At 40.9% G+C, this 19,340-nt stretch overlaps 1 protein-coding gene across 2 annotated transcripts in view; it reads right to left on the bottom strand.

Moving 5' to 3' along the window:
- The window catches only part of LOC129770606 (fibrillin-2-like), a 118,956-nt gene that overhangs the window by 13,368 nt on the left and 86,248 nt on the right, over nucleotides 1-19,340 (bottom strand). For both annotated transcript variants that reach the window (XM_055773552.1, XM_055773551.1), the window contains exons 5-8: nucleotides 14,356-17,352; nucleotides 13,834-14,298; nucleotides 13,532-13,774; nucleotides 13,350-13,465 (exon numbers count right to left, since the gene is read on the bottom strand). In XM_055773552.1, the coding sequence (XP_055629527.1) occupies nucleotides 13,350-13,465; nucleotides 13,532-13,774; nucleotides 13,834-14,298; nucleotides 14,356-17,352 (3,821 nt within the window). The remainder of the gene's footprint in view (nucleotides 1-13,349; nucleotides 13,466-13,531; nucleotides 13,775-13,833; nucleotides 14,299-14,355; nucleotides 17,353-19,340) is intronic.

A 19,340-nucleotide genomic window follows, 5' to 3' on the forward strand; every position in this document is an offset into this window, starting at 1 on the left:
TCGATTAGAGTTTGGTTGATGTTACTTGATGAGAAATGTGCGATCATTTTCTTCAAACTGTTTCACAAAATTATTGATTTTCTGGCGAGGGGTGAGGGATGGAGATGAAAGAAATGAACACCATTGTGGCAGCCATTTGTGGTTTCCTTCCACCTTCACCTTAAACTCTTTGATAATGATTTAATGGCCCTGAAAAGGGCCGTTTTGTTTGGTTCTTGGGTATTGTTTGTTCACTCCACCAGTGTTTATCGAGTGATGATGACAGAAGGATGATAAACAGTCGTTGGATGGTGCGTATCAGATAAAAGATACCGAAGTGGAACGAGATATGATGACAACCGCCCTCTGTGATCCTAGACGACATGCCTCCTGTGTTATGTATGGATGAAATAAAGAGAAAAAAAACCCACCAATGCAATATCAGCTAATTACCAATAACGAACACAATTATCAATTTTTCTCATCAGTGAAAACATGTTACTTTAATATAGAGAAAACATATTTGAAATGGAAAAAGTAATTTTCTGTCATAATTTTTACTTTCTGAGTGTTTTTTCAACCTAATACGAACTCTAATTGGACTAACAACACCTAATAAAGGGTGTGTCACATCAAATTGCATCACGGAAAAAACGCTGTAGAAATTTAATTTTTAGGAATTATATCTTCAGCTTTCGCTTATAATCAGATAAGAGTGTATAGATCACGTTGGCCATGCTTCACTGTCAATTTTTCGTAAATTTGGAAAAATGTCGTCGAACGATAAAGAGCGTCGTGAATTAATGCGCACTCATTTCGAGAATCCGGAGTTGTCACATCGGGACATCGGTAAGATGCTGGGAATCGTCCAATCTACGGTCAGCAGAGTACTAAAACGATACTTCGAGAACCTAACCATCGACCGGGTTAGGTTCTGAAGAACGGCAAAAATGGATGCTCCGTCAGTGAAAAAGATCACAAGCGCGTAGTTAAGCAGTTTAGACGTGATCCGAGAAGTTCGGTCCGGGATGTCGCCAATAAGCTGAATTTGTCAAGTTCATTCGTCCAGCGGACCAAGCAGCGGGAGGGCCTGCGTACATACAAGGTTCAGAAGGCTCCTAACCACGACGAAAGGCAAAACATGGTGGGGAAGACGCGAGCCCGGAAGCTGTACACCGAAATGCTGACGAAGCCGCATTGCCTGGTAATGGACGACGAAACCTACGTCAAAGCGGACTTTCGTCAGCTGCCGGGCCTGTTGTTCTTCTCCGCAGAGGACAAATTCAGCGTTCCGGAGGAGATTCGCAAGCAGAAACTATCCAAGTTTGCCAAAAAGTACATGATATGGCAAGCGATCTACTCTTGCGGAGAGCGGAGCGGAGCGGAGTATAAACTTTCCTTGGGTGAAAATGAACACAACTCTATGTTAGGGAACCGCCGTTTTGACCTATCAGAAGTGGGTATTTCCGTTTGAATAGGGGTTGTTCATATGATTCAATTGTTCGATAGTTAGTTCCATGACACATATTATTTTCTTCAGTATAAAAAATTGTTATGGAGTACCGAAATCGACTGACACAAAAATTTCGCAATATAGCAACAAAAACGCCCGAATGATTCTTGATTTATGTTGATGGAGAAACTGTTGAAAACACCTAAAACAAATATCGGTCGCGTAAAAATTGTACATTTTCGATCGCGATTTTTTTAGTTAGTGTATTATTGGATTTACGAAATTTTATAACAATCGATTCGGACACTGCCTAATAATCTATTACACAAAACATATTTATAAAGTTTTCAAAAGGTAATACATTTAAATACGGTTGAAACGAGGGCTTTTAATTATATTTTCCATCACATGTGCTGCCGTTCTACGCATAGTTGTCCCATGTTCCTTTTTGATAATTTTCACTTTTCTTCCTAAAACAATGTTTTTATGCATAACATTTCGGAAAAACGCAAAAAAAACTTGTTGTTTGTTCCCAGTAGTTCAGAAAACAACAACAAGATCAATCGTCCCATGTTGATTTTCTAGGCATAACTTTCCTACCATGAATTTTTAAACCCGTAATCAAGCTTGATTGATTCATGTGAGGGGAACTTTTCACATTCCATGAAACACGAATTTCTGCATTACTCGAGAATTAATCAAGCAAATGGAACCAATTAGGCATATGAAGTTTTTCGGGTGCAATAAATGTTTCTATGGTGGTTAGACTCTCCACCCCCCTCTCTACCCTCTCTAAGGGGGAGCTGCCATACAAATGAAAGACAATTTTTTGCATAATTCTAAAACTAATCAAGTAAATAGAGTAAAATTTGTCATGCGAATGTTTTAGGGGACACGAAACGTTTCCATGATGAACAGACACTCCTCCCCTTTTTCTGAGGGGGAGCTGCCATACAAATGAAACTCAAATTTCTGCATTACCCGAGAATTAATCAAGCAAATGGAACCAAATTTTGCATGTGGAGGTTTTGGGGTGCAAAAAATGTTTTTACAGTGGTTAGACACTCCACCCCCCCCCCCCCCCTCTCTAAGGAGGAGCTGCCATACGAACGAAACTAAAATTTCCGCATTGCTCGAGAATTAATCAAGCAAATGGAAACCAATTTTGCATGTGGAGGTTTTAGGGTGCAATGAATGATTCTATGGTAATTAGATACCCCTCCCCCTCTCTTAGGTGGGGATACCTTACAAATGAAACACAAATTTCTGCATAACTCGAAAATTAATCAAGCAAATGAAACCAAATTTGGCATGCGGAGGTTTTAGGGTGCAATAAATGTTTTTACGGTGGTTAGACACTCCACCCGCCCTCTCTAAGGTGGAGCTGCCATACAAAATCAAACGGGGTCGATTAGAAGATCAGTCAATGAACAGTTCTGCGATAGGACCCATCAACTTCCTCATAGTAAGAAAATGTAAATGTTTGAAGGTACTGATAACAAAAAACAAATTTTCGTCGGGACGAAGTTTGCCGGGTCAGCTAGTTTCGTTTAAATAATCAAATCAACCAAACACTTTTATGTCTTCAAATACGCATTTATAACAATGCTGACTTACATGAACTTCACTTCACTTCTTTGTTTTTAAGAGGCTTTAAACAATTTGATATGAACCTAAATAAAACATTCATTGAAAATATAATTGTATTCGGCTGAAAATTTTGTGAGATATGATTGAAATTCGGGTCAAATGCTGCTGAAATGTAATTTTACTGGTTTGGTTATTATACACGAATTAAAATTCATTAAACTGAAATTTCACTAAAGTTTCCCTCGACTGAATCTTTGATCAATTTTATTTAATTTTCCAATAAATTTGTCAAACATCACATTTTAATCAGACATCTGGATTTTGAGGTACGATTTTTTTTAGCAAGAAAGATCAATGATTTTGAATACCCCTTTTAAAAAATCAATCGCAATTGAAATTAGTCATATGATAAAGAAAATTATGATATTGGATAGCTTCCATCTTATGTACCAAATTTCAATAAAACCGAAGAAGATCGCGTCAAAATTTGCTGTTATTAGGCTGATTTGGCATGGAATTGATCCAAATAAAAATCGGATGAGACTTTCTCAGCAACATTTGGTGAGTCGTTTGATCACTATGGAATTTGGCTTCGAAGCGAGTACCCTAACTCGAAATCGACCAAAAAAGAGTTAGCATGGATAAAGCAATAAAGTCATATCAATATTAAAACATTTATTACCAGGTAGATGTAAAACATTGTGATGAGAAATCTTGTTTACAGAAGAAAAAAAACATGTTCTGCCGTCGTCCTGGCAAAATATAATCGTGAAGGTCAATGAACTGAAATACTAAATGTTGCAATAGTTTGAATAGGACCTTAACTCCACAATATCGATATCATTGGCACATATCGGCATTCATCGCATTCATCTCGAAACGGATTTATTTTTCCGAATGAATTATTGTGCGCCCAGTTCCAGTTAAAATTGAATATCCTTCTGAAGAATGGAAAACCCCGTGGGCTCGGAAAAAAAACAACTGCAACCCAGTTCTTTCATCTTGCGGCACCCCAAATCGAAAATATCTCCAGAGGCTCGGACTCAATCCGCAATTATTTATGCATCATTTAGCCTCTAGCAAGAATATCGGCCTCCACACCCACTCCCAGGAGCACCTCAGTGAAAATATTTCCCAGCAAAACGGATTATCATAAACAATACGAGATCGGGGGTGGAAAAGAAATATCATAACATTCGTATATTTACCACCAGTTCTGAAGGCTTGCTTGATTCACATTCCTACTTCCCAGAAGCATCCCCTCGGAAGTGGGCTAGTAAAATAATAAAGTCCTGAAAAACGGAAAAAGACCCGAATCCCGGTTGATTGTTGTGATTCGAAGCTTAGAAAGAGTATGGGAAAGCTTCTCCCGACATAAGGGAATAATAGAGTGTTGTGCCGTTCACAGGAACAGACGATCCTTCGGGGACTTAAGCTGGGTTCAAAGCAGTGAATTTGGGAATAAGGATAATTTAACAACGTCTGGCCGGGGTTATTTATCAAAGAAAAATGAGATAGGTATGAAAAGTGATACGCATGTAACCTCTTTTGTCGTTGATAAACCCATATTTATTGACACAAGTGCCCTACGAAAATAAAATTCGAATTCTGGAATATACAAACATAAAATACAAAAAGACTGACTGTTATTGATGTAGATGACCCATAAACATACCATTTTTAGACACATTTTCGGAAGATTCACATAAATTCCAAAACCAATGAGCGGAGCAATTTCCGTTAACTTGTAGATGCAAGCACCAATAAAGGCGAATTATTGGATTGCGTTATTCCTTTGATCGTCTTATCTCCTGCAGTGGGCCCACAACAATAAATTTCCATTTTATGCATGTTTTCTCACCAAAAAATAACACTAAACAAAAAAAGTAACACCCATCGAAGCTCAGTTCAAGTAACATCTCAGTCTTCCAGAGGAACCACCATCGGGATCGAATGCGGGGGGACGAACGTGATGAACGTATCAGCACATAAAATCGATCACATTATCGGGGCATGATAGCTGACTGATTCTCCCTTTGAAATCATTCTTTCTGACGCTACATCTCATTAACGGAATGCTGCACATAATTTATGCGCCCACCACTCCGATACGAGCATAGCAACACATTACTCGCTCACTCGGTCCCACTTTATTTCCACCGTTTTTTTTTCTTCCACTTCTTCTCGCTTCATCTCAGTCATCATCACGCATTCCCCCTTTTCTCACCTCCAGCCGGGATATCAATACGTGTGTAACGACAACTCTATTACTGTTGTGAACACTTTGTACCTTTGCCAGAGCAATACGATTTTGTTTGCTGCTATTTGTAACTTGTTAGGTATACATTTGTACGGAACACATCAAAGAACAGTGGGTTGGCAGGCAAGGAGGCAGGCAGGCAGGCGGCCAGTCAGTCAGACAGATGGGATGCTGTGAGCTTATGCTTCTGCATACTGAATAGAACATGTATTAGCGCTATTGCAGGAATGTTGAGGGACGGAGGGTCGACTGAGAGAAACACGACAAGCTGCTGCTGCTGATACTGCTACTGCTACCTAATTCGATTTTTGTCGATGTCTCTCTTGTCAGTCAATCACACGTTCAGATTCAATCAAACCAGGAGTGCAGGAGTGCTACCGGAGGTCCCTCTGCAGCTGACGGATTGATGATGAGATTGTATTTTCTGAATGGAAGAAGTGAGTGTGGGTAAACATTGTGACATTGCTCACAACAGATCCGTTTATTACTTAGAATTGTGTTTCGAAAAAGCCTCAATGTTCAAGTTGTTTGGAGTGTTTGAAGAGTAAATGCTATAATTGTTCCTTGTGTTTGTTTTGAGGTTAGTATGGCGAGTCCTTTCGTGAATTTTGTTCTATTTTAGGAAGTCTGAGAAACATATCTGTTTTCGTATCCGGAAGCAGATCCGTTGTGGATACGCAACAAAAATAACAATTTTCTAGGGAATCCTCGATACACGTAAAATGATGAAGATTTTGCAGAAAATGTAAGTTTTGATCCACATTATTCAGCAGAAAGCTGCCTCCCAAGCTGTTTTTCAACGTGTTATTCAACAAAATAAGAAGAATCAATTAATTAAGAAAACCCAATTTACCTTTATCTGTAGATTTCTAATTCCAAATCAGTGTGCCTCTAATTTTCGATAAATTTGTATTTAAGGTTTTACGCTAATGATACATGAAAATTCCAAACATTTTCTATAAAGAAAACTCCTTGAACGACTCCCATTTCATCACAAGGTATGAGATATGTCTTGGAGATATTATAAATACACTAGCTAACCCGGCAAACTTCGTCCCGCCCAAAATTTGTTTTTTGCTTTCAATACCTTCAAACATTCACGTTTTCTTACTATGAGCAAGTTCATGGGTCCAATCGCAGAACTGTTCATTTATTAATCTTCTAATCGACCCCGTGGAATTTACCTTTTACTAAAAAATGCTTAGTACTTCTACCAAAACTCATCACCATAATATCAGATTATTTTCAGACCCAATTCTCGTTCAAGATTTTTCAACCACTTGCAAATAACATGTTTCTTCGTTACATGGAATAAATGTTTTATACAGAAAATATGATAGAATAAAGACAGTCCTAAATCGGACAACTCCTTCCTCTAGTCAACACATTCGGCGATACTTTTTCATTGGTATAGATAGAAGAAGATATAGGAGTGCGTTCCATCACATTAAAATCCATTTCCATCTTCGAACAAAGATCAATTGCGCTAGCGCAAACATCAAATGGACTAACTGCACTTGTCACTATGTAATTGTAGCACATATGGGAATTTAATTTTCCGAATTTTCCCTTTTTCCTTCAGAGTTTTCCGAAAATTTTCAATTGTCATGTTTGGTTGGAATGTTTTTTGGTTAAAATGTGTGTAATATTTTTAAGGAACCATTCCAGAGGAGGGTGGGGTGTCATACCATCATAGAAACATTTCTCATACCCAAAATCCATTACATTCCAAATTGTGCTTGATTAGTTCTCGAGTTATGCAGAAGTTTGTGTTCATGTGCTACGAAAATTTTGAAATAACCGTTCTACCCAGAGATGCCAACCTTCCTGATTTTTCAGGATTTCCCAGACTTTTTAGCATGCTCCCTGATATCCTGACGAACACTCAATTGGTCCTGATTTTTCTGAAATGATTCTGATTTTTGTACTCTTCACATTATTCGTAATAAATATAGTGCCAAAGTTTTCTGTCATGGTAGTTGTCCGGTTCGCACAAGTATATATTTTACATTAAGTTAAACTTAATGTAAAATATATACTTGTGCTTAATGTTTTTTTTATCTCTACTCTCAATTGTTTCGTGGCTTCCCAAAACAGTGCTAGAAAATTCAATGGAATCAGATTGTCTGACGAATTTATGAAATTACAACGAGATTAAGTTTGAGGAACAACATTGCTTTATTGAGGATAATGTGTATGTAGATGTATCCCCAGAGTTATTAATGTAGGAATATGTTTGAACCCACAGTCAATATAAAAAGATTTTATATGTAATTTGTTCGTCTGATTCAAAGTAGAATAAACTTTAATGATGGGACTATGGTAGATATATCTAAAACCGTACTAAATATCATAAAATTCCACTGCTGATATGCTTTCCTCATTTGTTGAGTAAAGATTTATTCCTAAGCATGGATGATGAATTCAGTGAAAATTTGAATATTGATTTCTCTGCATTTGACTGTAGTGATGCTGTAGGTCTTTCGAAAAAAATATAAACGGTCAAATAGTCAGGTGAAACACTAGCATTTCCGCTTATGCGAGGATTTCTACCATGCTTATTAATTCTTCTACATATCCGGTCTTCGCCCGAAGGAAGATATACTCTATTACTGATTGGAATTGGAATGGATTCTGTATTACGAGCTACTACCAAGCAACCTGTTTCTCACATGTATGGCTCGCAGCAATTTCCGACGAGGAAGCAAACATGTTCTAGGAGGATAGAATATTTAAGCTGTGTGAAAGATGGCGAAAGATTGTGAAACAGAACTATGAATATAAAATTAAATTATAATGATTTGATTGAAAATGATGTTTTTGTTGTCCAAAAAATCGACATTAACTTTTCGGACAACCCAATATGAGCTATCCTGATTCATCCTGATTTTTATTTTCATTCTTCCTGATTTTTTCGAATTATAGTTGGCAACCCTGGTTCTACCAGTCTGGTCGCCCTGAAATGTTTTTTTCTATTGTAGAATCATTCGACGATAATTGTTTGATGATTCATTCTTGTGCTCGCAGAACAATACATGCTCGAGATAAGAGCAGCTGTCATCCTTAGTGGAGAAAGTTTTGCTACTGGCAAGCGGAACCAAATCACTCACAAAATTTCAGAACGACATTTACTTCCTTGGTGACTAAATAAATGAAATAAACTCTCTTTTAATCTCAACAACCTCGAAGAGAGTAGCACTGCTTCATTATGATCAAGATTAGCGCAAATAAATTAATAACTTAATATAACTTATTGAATAACTTGGTATTACCCGAATAATTTTTTGGTGCACAACCTCAACACCTGCTTCACCATAGCGTCAGTTCAATGCATTGATGACAAAAAACAAACTGCTTGGAAAAAGGCTGAATATTTGCCTCAGCAGAGATTCATTACCAATACCCCAGCGTAAATATTTCCCTCCCGCTATCTCCTCTCCTTTTTTATATTTATCATTACGACTGCATGATTTGCAACACCAAACAATCGTCAGTCATAGCATAAAAAAATATGGCGATTGTGGCATCGTTGCAGGGCCAATGCACACGGATACAATTGGGGTTTCAGCGGAGCGAAGATGCACTATTTTTACGTACGGGTAATGAAGCACGCACGTATGCACACAAATATCAATATATCGATGGCTTGAAGCAATTAAATATACACACACTTATCTCCGCTTTGCGTTCTTCTCATCAGAAGCCCTCTCTGTTGATTCTGCCAGTCTAGATTAGTTTAGCTGTCATCCTTTGTGGAGAGAGTTTTCCTACCATCATGCGAAACCAAATCACTGACAAAATTCCAGAACATTTATTTTCTTGGTGAGCTGACGATAGCTTAGCTTGATGATTCCACACACACAATTGTGTAGCTCAGAACACAATTGTGTGTGTGGAATCATCAAGCTAAGCTATCGTCCCTTAATGCAATGGCGTCAGTATGATGCAATGATTGCAATGACAGAGGCATCAGCGAGCGAGTAATTTGGTCGCGACCACAGCTAAATCCGAAACGAAGACATGTGATGACGCAAAACAAGGAAGAAAAAGCGATATTCATTGCTTTGAATACAGAAAGATACTGAAAGATTGCCTTCCTTCCTTGCTTGAGACTTTAAACTTCTTCAGTTCACTCGTCTCTAACCTTCAAAAAGTACCTTGGAAAACTTTACTTTATCCATAATATTACTCCTACACCCCCATTGCCTTGAGGAAGGCATTCGATCGCTCGCCGTCCAGCTCGACCAGCAACGATGTTGTTCAGTCGATTTCCTCACGAAGAATGAAAATTTGCCTCAGTGAGATCCACTGTTAATACTCTAGGCAAATATTCCCCTTCGTTCTTATTATTTTCCTTTGTTCATGGAGACTTTGCATCTTACGATTTCCCCTCCGTTGCTTGTTATTGACAGCTCTGTTCTGGAAAGCACACAAATGTACAGAACAAATGTATGAGGAAATGGGGATGCTTCCAATTTTCATCAATTTAAACCATATACAGACTATGGGATTGTAATGTATAGCATATCAAACAAATCTTAGGGAATGTCCGATTCGTTTGGTATGTAAATCACCAAAATCCGTTCACGGCAAAAATGTGTCGGGGAAGGTTCTTATGATAGTTCGAGACCTCTCCCCCTCTCTAAGGGAGGGCTGTCATACAATTGAAACACAATTTCTGCATTACTCGAGAATTAATCATGCAAATGAAACTAAATTTGACGTATGGAGGGTTTAGGGTGCAATAAATGTTTCTGCGGTGGTTAGACACTCCACCCCCCTCTCCAAGAGGGGGCTGCCATACAAATGAAACACAAATTTCTGCATTACAGAACAACTCGAGAACTAATCAAACTAATGGAATCAAAATAAGCATATAGAGGTTTTAGGGGTCGATAAACGTTTCTATGGTAGTTCGACGCTCCTCCCCCTCTCTAATGGGGGGCTCCCATACAATTGAAACACAAATGTCTGCATGACTCAAGAACTAATCAAGCAAACGGAACCAAATTTGGCATGTGGAGATTTTAGGGAGCAAGAAACATTTCTAAGGTGGTTCGTTCAACACTCCTCTCACCTCTCTAGGGGGGCCGCCATAGAAATGAAACACAAATTTCCGCATAACTCAAGAACTCTAAGAACTAAAAATGGAGGTTTTAGGGAGCAATAAATTTTTTTATGGTGGTTTGACACTTCTTTCTCCTCTCTAAAGAGGTGGAGCGGAGTGTGCCGTACAACTCGAAAACTAGTCAAACAAATGGAATTAAACTTAGCATAAAGAGGTTTTAGAGATCGATAAACGTTTCTATGGTGATTAGGCACACCTCCCTCATCTCTATGGGGACGCTACCATACAAATGAAACACATATTTCTGCATATTTCGAAAACTAATCAATGAAAAGGAGCCAAATTTGGCATGTGAAGGTTTTTGAATACGAGAAATGTTTCTATGATGGTATGACACCCCTGCCTCCTCTGGAATGGAGAGGGGCTCCCTTAAAAATAATACACATATTTAAACCAAACATATTCCAACCAAACATGACAATTGTAATTTTTCGGAAAAATCTGAAGGAAAATGGGAAAATTCGGAAAATTCAATTCGAATATATTCTACAATTACATAGTGACATAGTTGTTAGTTCATTTAATGTTTGCGATAACGAAATTGATTTTTGTTCGAAAGCGGAAATGGATTTTAATGTGATAAAACGTTTAATGTGATATCTTCTTCTATCTATATAAAAAAAATGGATCACCGAATGCGTTGATGAAAGCAAAACTCGAGAAAGGAATTGCCCGATTTAGGACTGTTTTTATTCTCATATTTTCTGTATCAAACATTTATTCCATGTAACGGAGAAATATGTTATTTGCAAGTGGTTGAAAAATCTTGAACGAGAATTGTGTCTGAAAATAATCTGACATTATAATAAAGAGTTTTGGTATAATTACTAGGAATTTTATAGTAAAAGGTAATTTCAAATGGTAGATTAGAAAATCGATCAATGAACAGTTCTGCGATTGGACCCATGAACGTGCGCTTAGTAAGAAAACGTGAATGTGATAACGAAAAATAAAGTTTGGGCGGGACGAAGTTTGCCGGGTCAGCTAGTAAAAAATAAAAATATATATTTCATTGAAAGTACAAAAGTTGTAAAATCGAACATTTTTTTAGTGTGCGGTTAAAATGATCACCTGGTGATGGTAAAATGAACACCTGTACATATCATGCTAAATGGATTAGATTTATACGTTGTTTCGTATCCAAATTTGTTTGATTCATTACTGAGAAAATAGGTATATGTATGAAATAATCTGGGCGTATTCTCCTAGAGTGGTAATTACAATTTTCTCATACGTACAAAAACGTGAGTGCTCCCTTGGTCGAGTGGTTAGCGTCATAACTAACATGCCGGGTGTTCGGGTTCGATTCCCGTTCTGGTCGGGGGAATTTTTCGTCAAAGAAATTTCCTCCGACTTGCACTGTGATCACGCGTATTCTAGAGCTTGCCACTCAGAATGCATTCAAGGCGTGTTATTTGGCATAGAAATCTCAACTAAGTACTAATAAAAATGACGCAAGTAATACTACGTTGAGACGGCGAAGTTCCTCTAGGAACGTTAGTGCCATTGAAGAAGAAGAACAAAAACGTAGTAAGAAACACATAACGCTTCACATATTGAGGTTTGGTTTTGTTTGGGGTGTCTTATATTCCCAGGGTCAAAACCGCAAAAGGAAATATGAAATATGCATTTTTATTGGGTCTGTTGATTTGCGGATCGATCCCACACATGTTACGTTGCATTGAGCAAGAGGTATCAGTGATTTCTTCTCTAGTTTAACTATAGACAGAGGACATCCAAGAACATATGTTGATGCTGAGACTTTTAGCAAAACTGTTTTCTAAAGAGTAAGAGAAAGTTACAACAAAATCACGCCTCGGGGCAACCAAAAAATTCTAATGAAGAGTTCATCATAAAGTATCGTTCCATTTTGAAATATTATCACGGTAATTTGCTTTGAAGATCCGTCCTTCATATTTGTGTTTAAAAACAATCATTCAAACCCGAATAATTCCAATAAAACATGCAATGTGATCTCAAGTGTGTCGTTGCTTTTGAGAATCACCCTAAAACCTCTTGAAAAATCGGTGGTAAATAAAATTGAATACACAAGCATTTCTTACGACCAGCAGAGCCGCTACAATCTACCAATAGTTTTCAACCAAAATTTAAAATATGAGTTACACTAGTTTAATATATTAGTAAATTTTTATTGAATTATATACATCCAGCATTGGCACAAGTGCTTTCATTCATACGACTGAGTTTCATCAGCGAAATCGTTGCCTTTCACCCGCGTAAAAATGGTTTTGATATTTGATACCAACAGTGACGATGGGAAACTTGACTCTCTAGACTAGAGGAATAATGTTGGAATAATTGAACAATCAGAACCGCGGTCGATGATGGTTGCGATGATGCACAAGCCGATGGTAGATATCGATAAAGAGCTCTGTTTGTGTGACGGGTTGATTTGTGATATGATTACTTATCTCCACGCTTCCGCCACCCTCCGCCTCCTCCGTCGGTAGATGCTGTTCATCGTCCTGTTCCGAACAGTCCCCGCGTAAATGAATTACTGCCAAGGAAGTGGGCCACCGAGGCTGCAAATGGTGCCCCCGAGGGTGATGGAAGTGGGGCTGCGGTGCGGTGACGACCTGTTTTCTACGATTATTATGATTATGACTGTTACGATGATCGCTGTCGCGATAGCGATGATTATGATGATTGCTTGGTTTATTGGCCGGAGGCGTTATGCGGCTGCTGCTGCTTATGTGAGTATTATGCTTGGGGGCCGAGTTCCCGTCGGTCGTGACATTGATGTCCAGCGGACCAATGGTGGTTGTGGCCGAGGAAATCGCAATCGCCGATGGAACGGAGTGATTAGAATGATGCAGTAACGCGTTGCTTTGGCTGCTGCTGCTGCTAGCTTTCGGGCTTTGGTTATAGTCGTAATGACGATGCCAAATGGTGTGGAAAATTATGTGCAATCTACTTACGAGGGCGTTGGGATCGATCGGTAGCGGTGACTTGCCCGGACATATGAGATACGATTCGTGGTTCTCCAGCCGGTTCGTCTCGAGTGGTCGGTGGACCACTCTTCGGACTTCTACTGCTATTAGTGAAAATTGGGTAGACATAAATTATAACCATGTGTTCGATCTTGATGATGAATACTTACCTTCAACCGTGATAGCAAAGCTACACTTGGCACTAAGCCCATCGGCATCTGTCGCCACGTAATTCACGTAATGAATTCCCGCTATCATCACCTGACCCGGAGAGTGGGATTTGTACAGTTGCTTGAGCTCAGCTTCAGTCTCAAAAGTTGGTTCAGCCCAGTAGATCGATCGTGAATGCTCATTCTCTTCGAGCCGGACATTGAAGGACTCCGGACAATTCACGACTTGGGGAGGTTTCCGTTCTGTGAAAATACAAAAAAATAATTGTGATCATGGACAGTGAAAAACAGTCTCAAGCTACCTCTAATCCTAATCAGTACTCGACAGATGTCGTTCATGTTGGAATTTGGGCTTCTTGCTCGGAATGTGACCGACGTTTCTCCCGCAGGAAGCTCGGCTTCCAGCTGTTTACCCCAAGCTGGATGAGCATCCACGTATTTGTACCAATCCACGTTACTCTTCGGCTGCTCCAACCGAATCCTTATCGTGTGTTCGCCGTAAGGTAAGACTTCTTGTATATCCGAGGGGCATTGGATGTATGGTTTGATTGGAACCGGCGCCGGAGTGGCTGCCGGTATGCAGTGCAGCTTCGGAGTAGGTGTCCAATTTTGCTCCGTATCACAAACAGTTGTTCGCTTACCAGCTGGCTTAAAGCCTGGTTTACAGTGAAGGACACATCGTTCTCCAGCGTAGATCTTCCCGTTCATACATGCGCTGGGGAGGATTGTCCCATGCTCCGGGCGCTGAAGGCGTGGACAAGCTTGCGCTGTGAATTATCAAACTGTGATTATCTAGTAGATGATAAGGTACAGAGCAAACTTACCAACACATAATGATTCCCCTTCATCCCATTGACCGGTGCCATTGCAGTATCTCACGCTCGGTCCAAGGAGCTTGAAACCCTTCTTGCACGTGATGGAACACTTTGATCGATAGAACAGATCCGTCTTGTGACGAGATTTAGAACATCTAATTTCACCATTAACCGGTGCTTTCAGTGGCTTACAGTTATCCTTGATCTTATGACACGTTCTTCGATCTTTAGCCATCTTAAAGCCAGGTAAACACAGACAACGGAAACTACCGGCTAGATTAACACACCGCGAATTGGCTCCACATCCGCCATTTCCTTCTAAACATTCGTTCAAATCCAAACATTGACCTAACTCATTCTTCACGTAGCCCGCGTAGCACTCGCAATTGAATGAACCCTCCGAATTGACGCACTTCTGCTGGCAGTTATTATCACTATCTTTCAGACACTCGTCATGATCTACGCAACTTGCCATGTTTGTTTTATTCAGGACGAACCCTTCCCGGCAGGAACACACCGGCAGTCCATGTTTCAGACTACAGTAGTGTTGACATCCGCCATTTCGCAGAGCACACGGATCAACCACTTCGCAAGTTTTGTTGTCAGCCATCAACGCGAATCCGGCCTCACACTCACATCGGAATCCGCCACGACTATTTATACACCGCTGACTACAACCACCGTTCAGGACCGAACACTCATCCACATCTTCACAAGTAGCTTGATCACTACCCATAATCCACCCACTTGGACACCGGCACTCGAAACTTCCGTGCTGGTTCTCACAAATGTGCGAGCATCCGCCGTTGAAGCTGTTGATTCTGCACTCATCAACATCTACGCAGGTCACCCCGTCTATACTCAGTCGCAGACCCGAGGGACAAGAACACTCGAAACTACCCTTCGTGTTCACGCAGTCATGCGAACACTTTCTAGTTTCATCCGCGCACTCATCTACATCCGAACACGTCCTGTTATCACGCTCCAACCGATGGCCATCCTCACACGCACATCTGTACAACCCGGGGGTGTTAATGCACTGGTGTTCACAGCCTGCCCTATCGGGCAAAGTCTCGCATTCGTCAATATCTTCGCAGGATAGCTTGTCCCGTCCCAGCGTATATCCCGCCGGACACTCGCATTCATACGTACCCGGGACATTCACACAAACGTGCGAACAGTCGTGAATCCTGGCCGTGCATTCGTCTACATCACGGCATGATCGCTGATCATCCTCCAGCTCGAAACCGGCCTCACAGGCACATTTGAAGTCACCGAAAAGATTGATGCAGATGTTCGAGCAATTGCCGTTATTCTCAATGCATTCGTCGATATCCTCACACGTGTGCTGGTCGCGGCTCAGTTCGTACCCTTCCGGACATGAACACCGGTAGCTTCCGGGGTAGTTTGAACAACTGTGCGAACATCCTCCGTTATCATGATCACACTCGTTCACATCGATGCAGGTCTTGAAGGTCTCCTTATCCAGTTCGAATCCATTCGGACACGAACATGTAATGACTCCTTTGACATGGTTGCAAGAGTGGGAACATCCACCATTGTTCAACTCACATTCGTTCACGAACTCACACGAGCGTCCATCTTCAAGTAGATACTGTCCCGCTGGACACGAGCATTCATGGCTTCCGAGGAGGTTTACGCAAATATGCGAACAATCACCGTTGTGCACATCACATTCATTAATATCCGAGCAAGAGTGACCGTTGTCCGCCAGATTATACCCACTGTGACACGAACAGTAGTAGAAACCCTCAGTGTTGTGACAAGTGTGATCACAGCTATTCTGCCCAGCGCATTCGTCGATATCCGAGCATGATCTGTTGTCGTGCTGTGCCAATTCAAAGCCTTCGGAACAGCCACACTCATAGCCCCCGTCATGATTCAAACATTGATGCTCACATCCACCGTTCTTATCCCTGCACTCATCAACATCGTGACAGGTTCGAGCATCCGATCCAAGGGTATAACCATACGGACACTTGCACAAACTCTCCGACTCGCTATCACAGATATGTGAACAACCTCCGTTGTTCAGATCACACTCATTGATCGCCACACAAGTTTTACCATCATCATCCAGTTCCATTTTGTCCGGACAGTCACAGAATGTTTCCCGATTAAAGAAGGTACAAATATGTGAGCATCCACCATTATCCGTCGTGCAGAGATCCATCTGTCGGCAGATACCATACTCGTCCAGGTCTTTACCCTCCGGGCAGACACATTTGTAGCTGCCATGTGTATTGGTGCACTGCAAATCGCCACACAGACCCTCATCCTTTTGGACTTCACACTCATTGACATCTTCGCAGGTTCGATTATCCACGGACGACAGCTGGAGCCCCCGAGGACAGCTACAATCATACGACCCACCCGTATTGTGACAGTCATGCGAGCAACCGTGCCTTCTAAGCTCACACTCATCCACATCGTGACAGCTGTGATCGTGCGTTTGATACCCCGACGGACACTCACATCGGTAGTCGCCCCCTTCCAGGATTCTACACACACCCGGCTCACAGCGATTTTTGTGTGCTTCCCCACAGCTGTACACATTCAAACACGTCTTCCGATCATACTCATCCAGTATGTGAAACTCGGGACACTTACACACGAATCCCTCCGCCCCGTCTTTGCACTCATGCGAACACTTGGTCTTGTTTGGATTCTCGTACAAATCCGCGCAGAAGTCCCTCACGCAAGTCCGGCGGTCGTGGTTCAGGTGGAAGCTTTCCGGACATGAACACTCGAACGAACCCACCGTGTTGACGCATGTATGCGAACACACGCTTACCGGGACCCTCTCGACGGGTTCTTCCTCATCGTAATCCACCTCCCCACCGTACGCCTCACATTCGTTCACATCGCGACAGGTCCTGTCGTCGTCGGCCAGCTCGAACCCTACCGGGCAGGTGCACTCGTACCCGCCGTACGCGTTCCGACAGTGCTCGCAGCCGTGGTCCTGCTCCGCACACTCGTCAATATCTGGAGAGGGGGTTAAAAATCGGTGAATCGATAGGAACAATTCGAAATTTGAAATTAAGGTATCTGCACAGAGCTCGAGTGGGAGAGAGGGTTTCATTTGTCTCAATATGAACTTGCTATGACGGGGTGACCGATTTAATCCACCTGGCGGGGCAAGTCGAACAATTTTCGTTGATTGAAGTTGCAAGTGATATAATCATCGTTGCAACAAAAATAAGGATTTTTCTGCATAACAAGCCCTATATTTCAATGATTATCAGTATCCTTGACTTTCAGTAGGTTGTTCCGGTTCTTCCTGTGCTGCAAAAGTTATGTCAAGTAATACTAAATGTGTCAACATTTAAAAAATAGTTCGAATTGTGCTCTTTGGGTAAGAAGGGCAATTTTTGACGGGGTAACAACGCCACGCGTCGTTATTTTGAATGACTTTCGAATCAAATGAGCTCATCTCTTTATGATAGATGCCTCGAAGTATGTGGGAAAGTTTTCGCGGCTGCAATAAATGAATGCTTCACTTGCCAAATCGATCAACTCCATTTTTTTAATATTATTAAATTTTAGTATCAAAGCACTTGAAACAATTTTTTTTAATAATAAGTATTAACATCACTAAATGACAAAATCTTTTTAGCCATTGAATAATAAATAATAATACAGGTCGGACTCGATTATCTGGGATTATCCGGGAAATTTTGAATAATTTGTATAATAATTATATATTGGATATCTAATATGGGTATCAAAAGAAAGGGCTTGATTAGTAGAATGCAGTTATTTATGAAAAATGCAAATCCAAGATGGCGGCCACTACAAAATGGCGGATTACATACAACCCCATCAATATGGGTATCAAATGAAAAGGCTTGACTAGTAAAACACAGTTATTTATGTTACGACCCACCACAGGCACTGTTCCCGACAAGGATAATACCGACGAGGCAACGAAGGAATAAATAATTATTTTTTTTATATTATATATTGCACTATAGTTTGTAGCCGTGGGCTGGCCGATCCTCTAAAAGCGCGCAGCTTAAGCGCCACTCCCGAAGGAGACTGCCCGCCAAGATCGATTTTGCCCGGTTGAGACTCCCTGTAAGGGCGAGTTCAGGTATTCTACTTCCGAAATAGAAGTACGGATCGCTCCAGCCAGGCCACGGAACACTAACCAAAACGAAACATTCAATTAGACCCCCATCAACCGAATTCAAGCTTCAAAGAAATCGGTAGATTCCACTCATACCCGATTAATTCTCATCATAGGCCAGGCTGCTACCTGTCCATAGAGAGCGCCAAAAACACTGGAAAGACTTATTGTCCCACATAAAACGAAAAACGATCGCGATACAATTTATAATGTGCAACATAAAAGACTTTCACAGTATCAAAGCTTCAGTCTGTACTAACATTCGATAACTAAATATATTTGCATTTTAACACCGTTTAATGAAACATTACATAAATGATATGGTAACATGCATTTATTCGATTAATCCTGCTATCCTATTATCTTCCATTCGAATTATAGCTTGAAAGCTTTCTATGAGAGGTGTGTGCGTGAAATTGAGCTTTTGTTGCCCCGGGATCTTTTGATTCTATTGAGCGCTTTGTGTGGAGGGGTCAACAATGACGCCCAGCAATTCCATTTGGCTTTTGACAAAAAATCTCGAACGCGATCTTCTTCTCGCCGTCCGGTTCATCCCGACTTAGGGCAATAGATAAAAAACTCCGTGACGTCCTCACCGGACGTCACCCTCCGTACAAAAGCTTGCTTGAAACGGACTCACCAGCTATTGATTTGAAATTGTTGACTGCTGCTGATGATTAGTTTCCTACGGGCGATATTGTTTTCCCTGCTGCGGATGTTGATGACGGGCTTCCCGAGTCAGCGAATTATCTTCGCGATGAAGTCGCTATTTTATTCAGCTCGCGCAGTCCGAAGACATCGGTCGCAAATTTGTTCGCGTCTATTATAGAGTGGAGATTATACC

This window comes from Toxorhynchites rutilus, chromosome 2, assembly GCF_029784135.1.
Source record: "Toxorhynchites rutilus septentrionalis strain SRP chromosome 2, ASM2978413v1, whole genome shotgun sequence".
NCBI classification, from domain to species: Eukaryota; Metazoa; Arthropoda; class Insecta; order Diptera; family Culicidae; genus Toxorhynchites; species Toxorhynchites rutilus.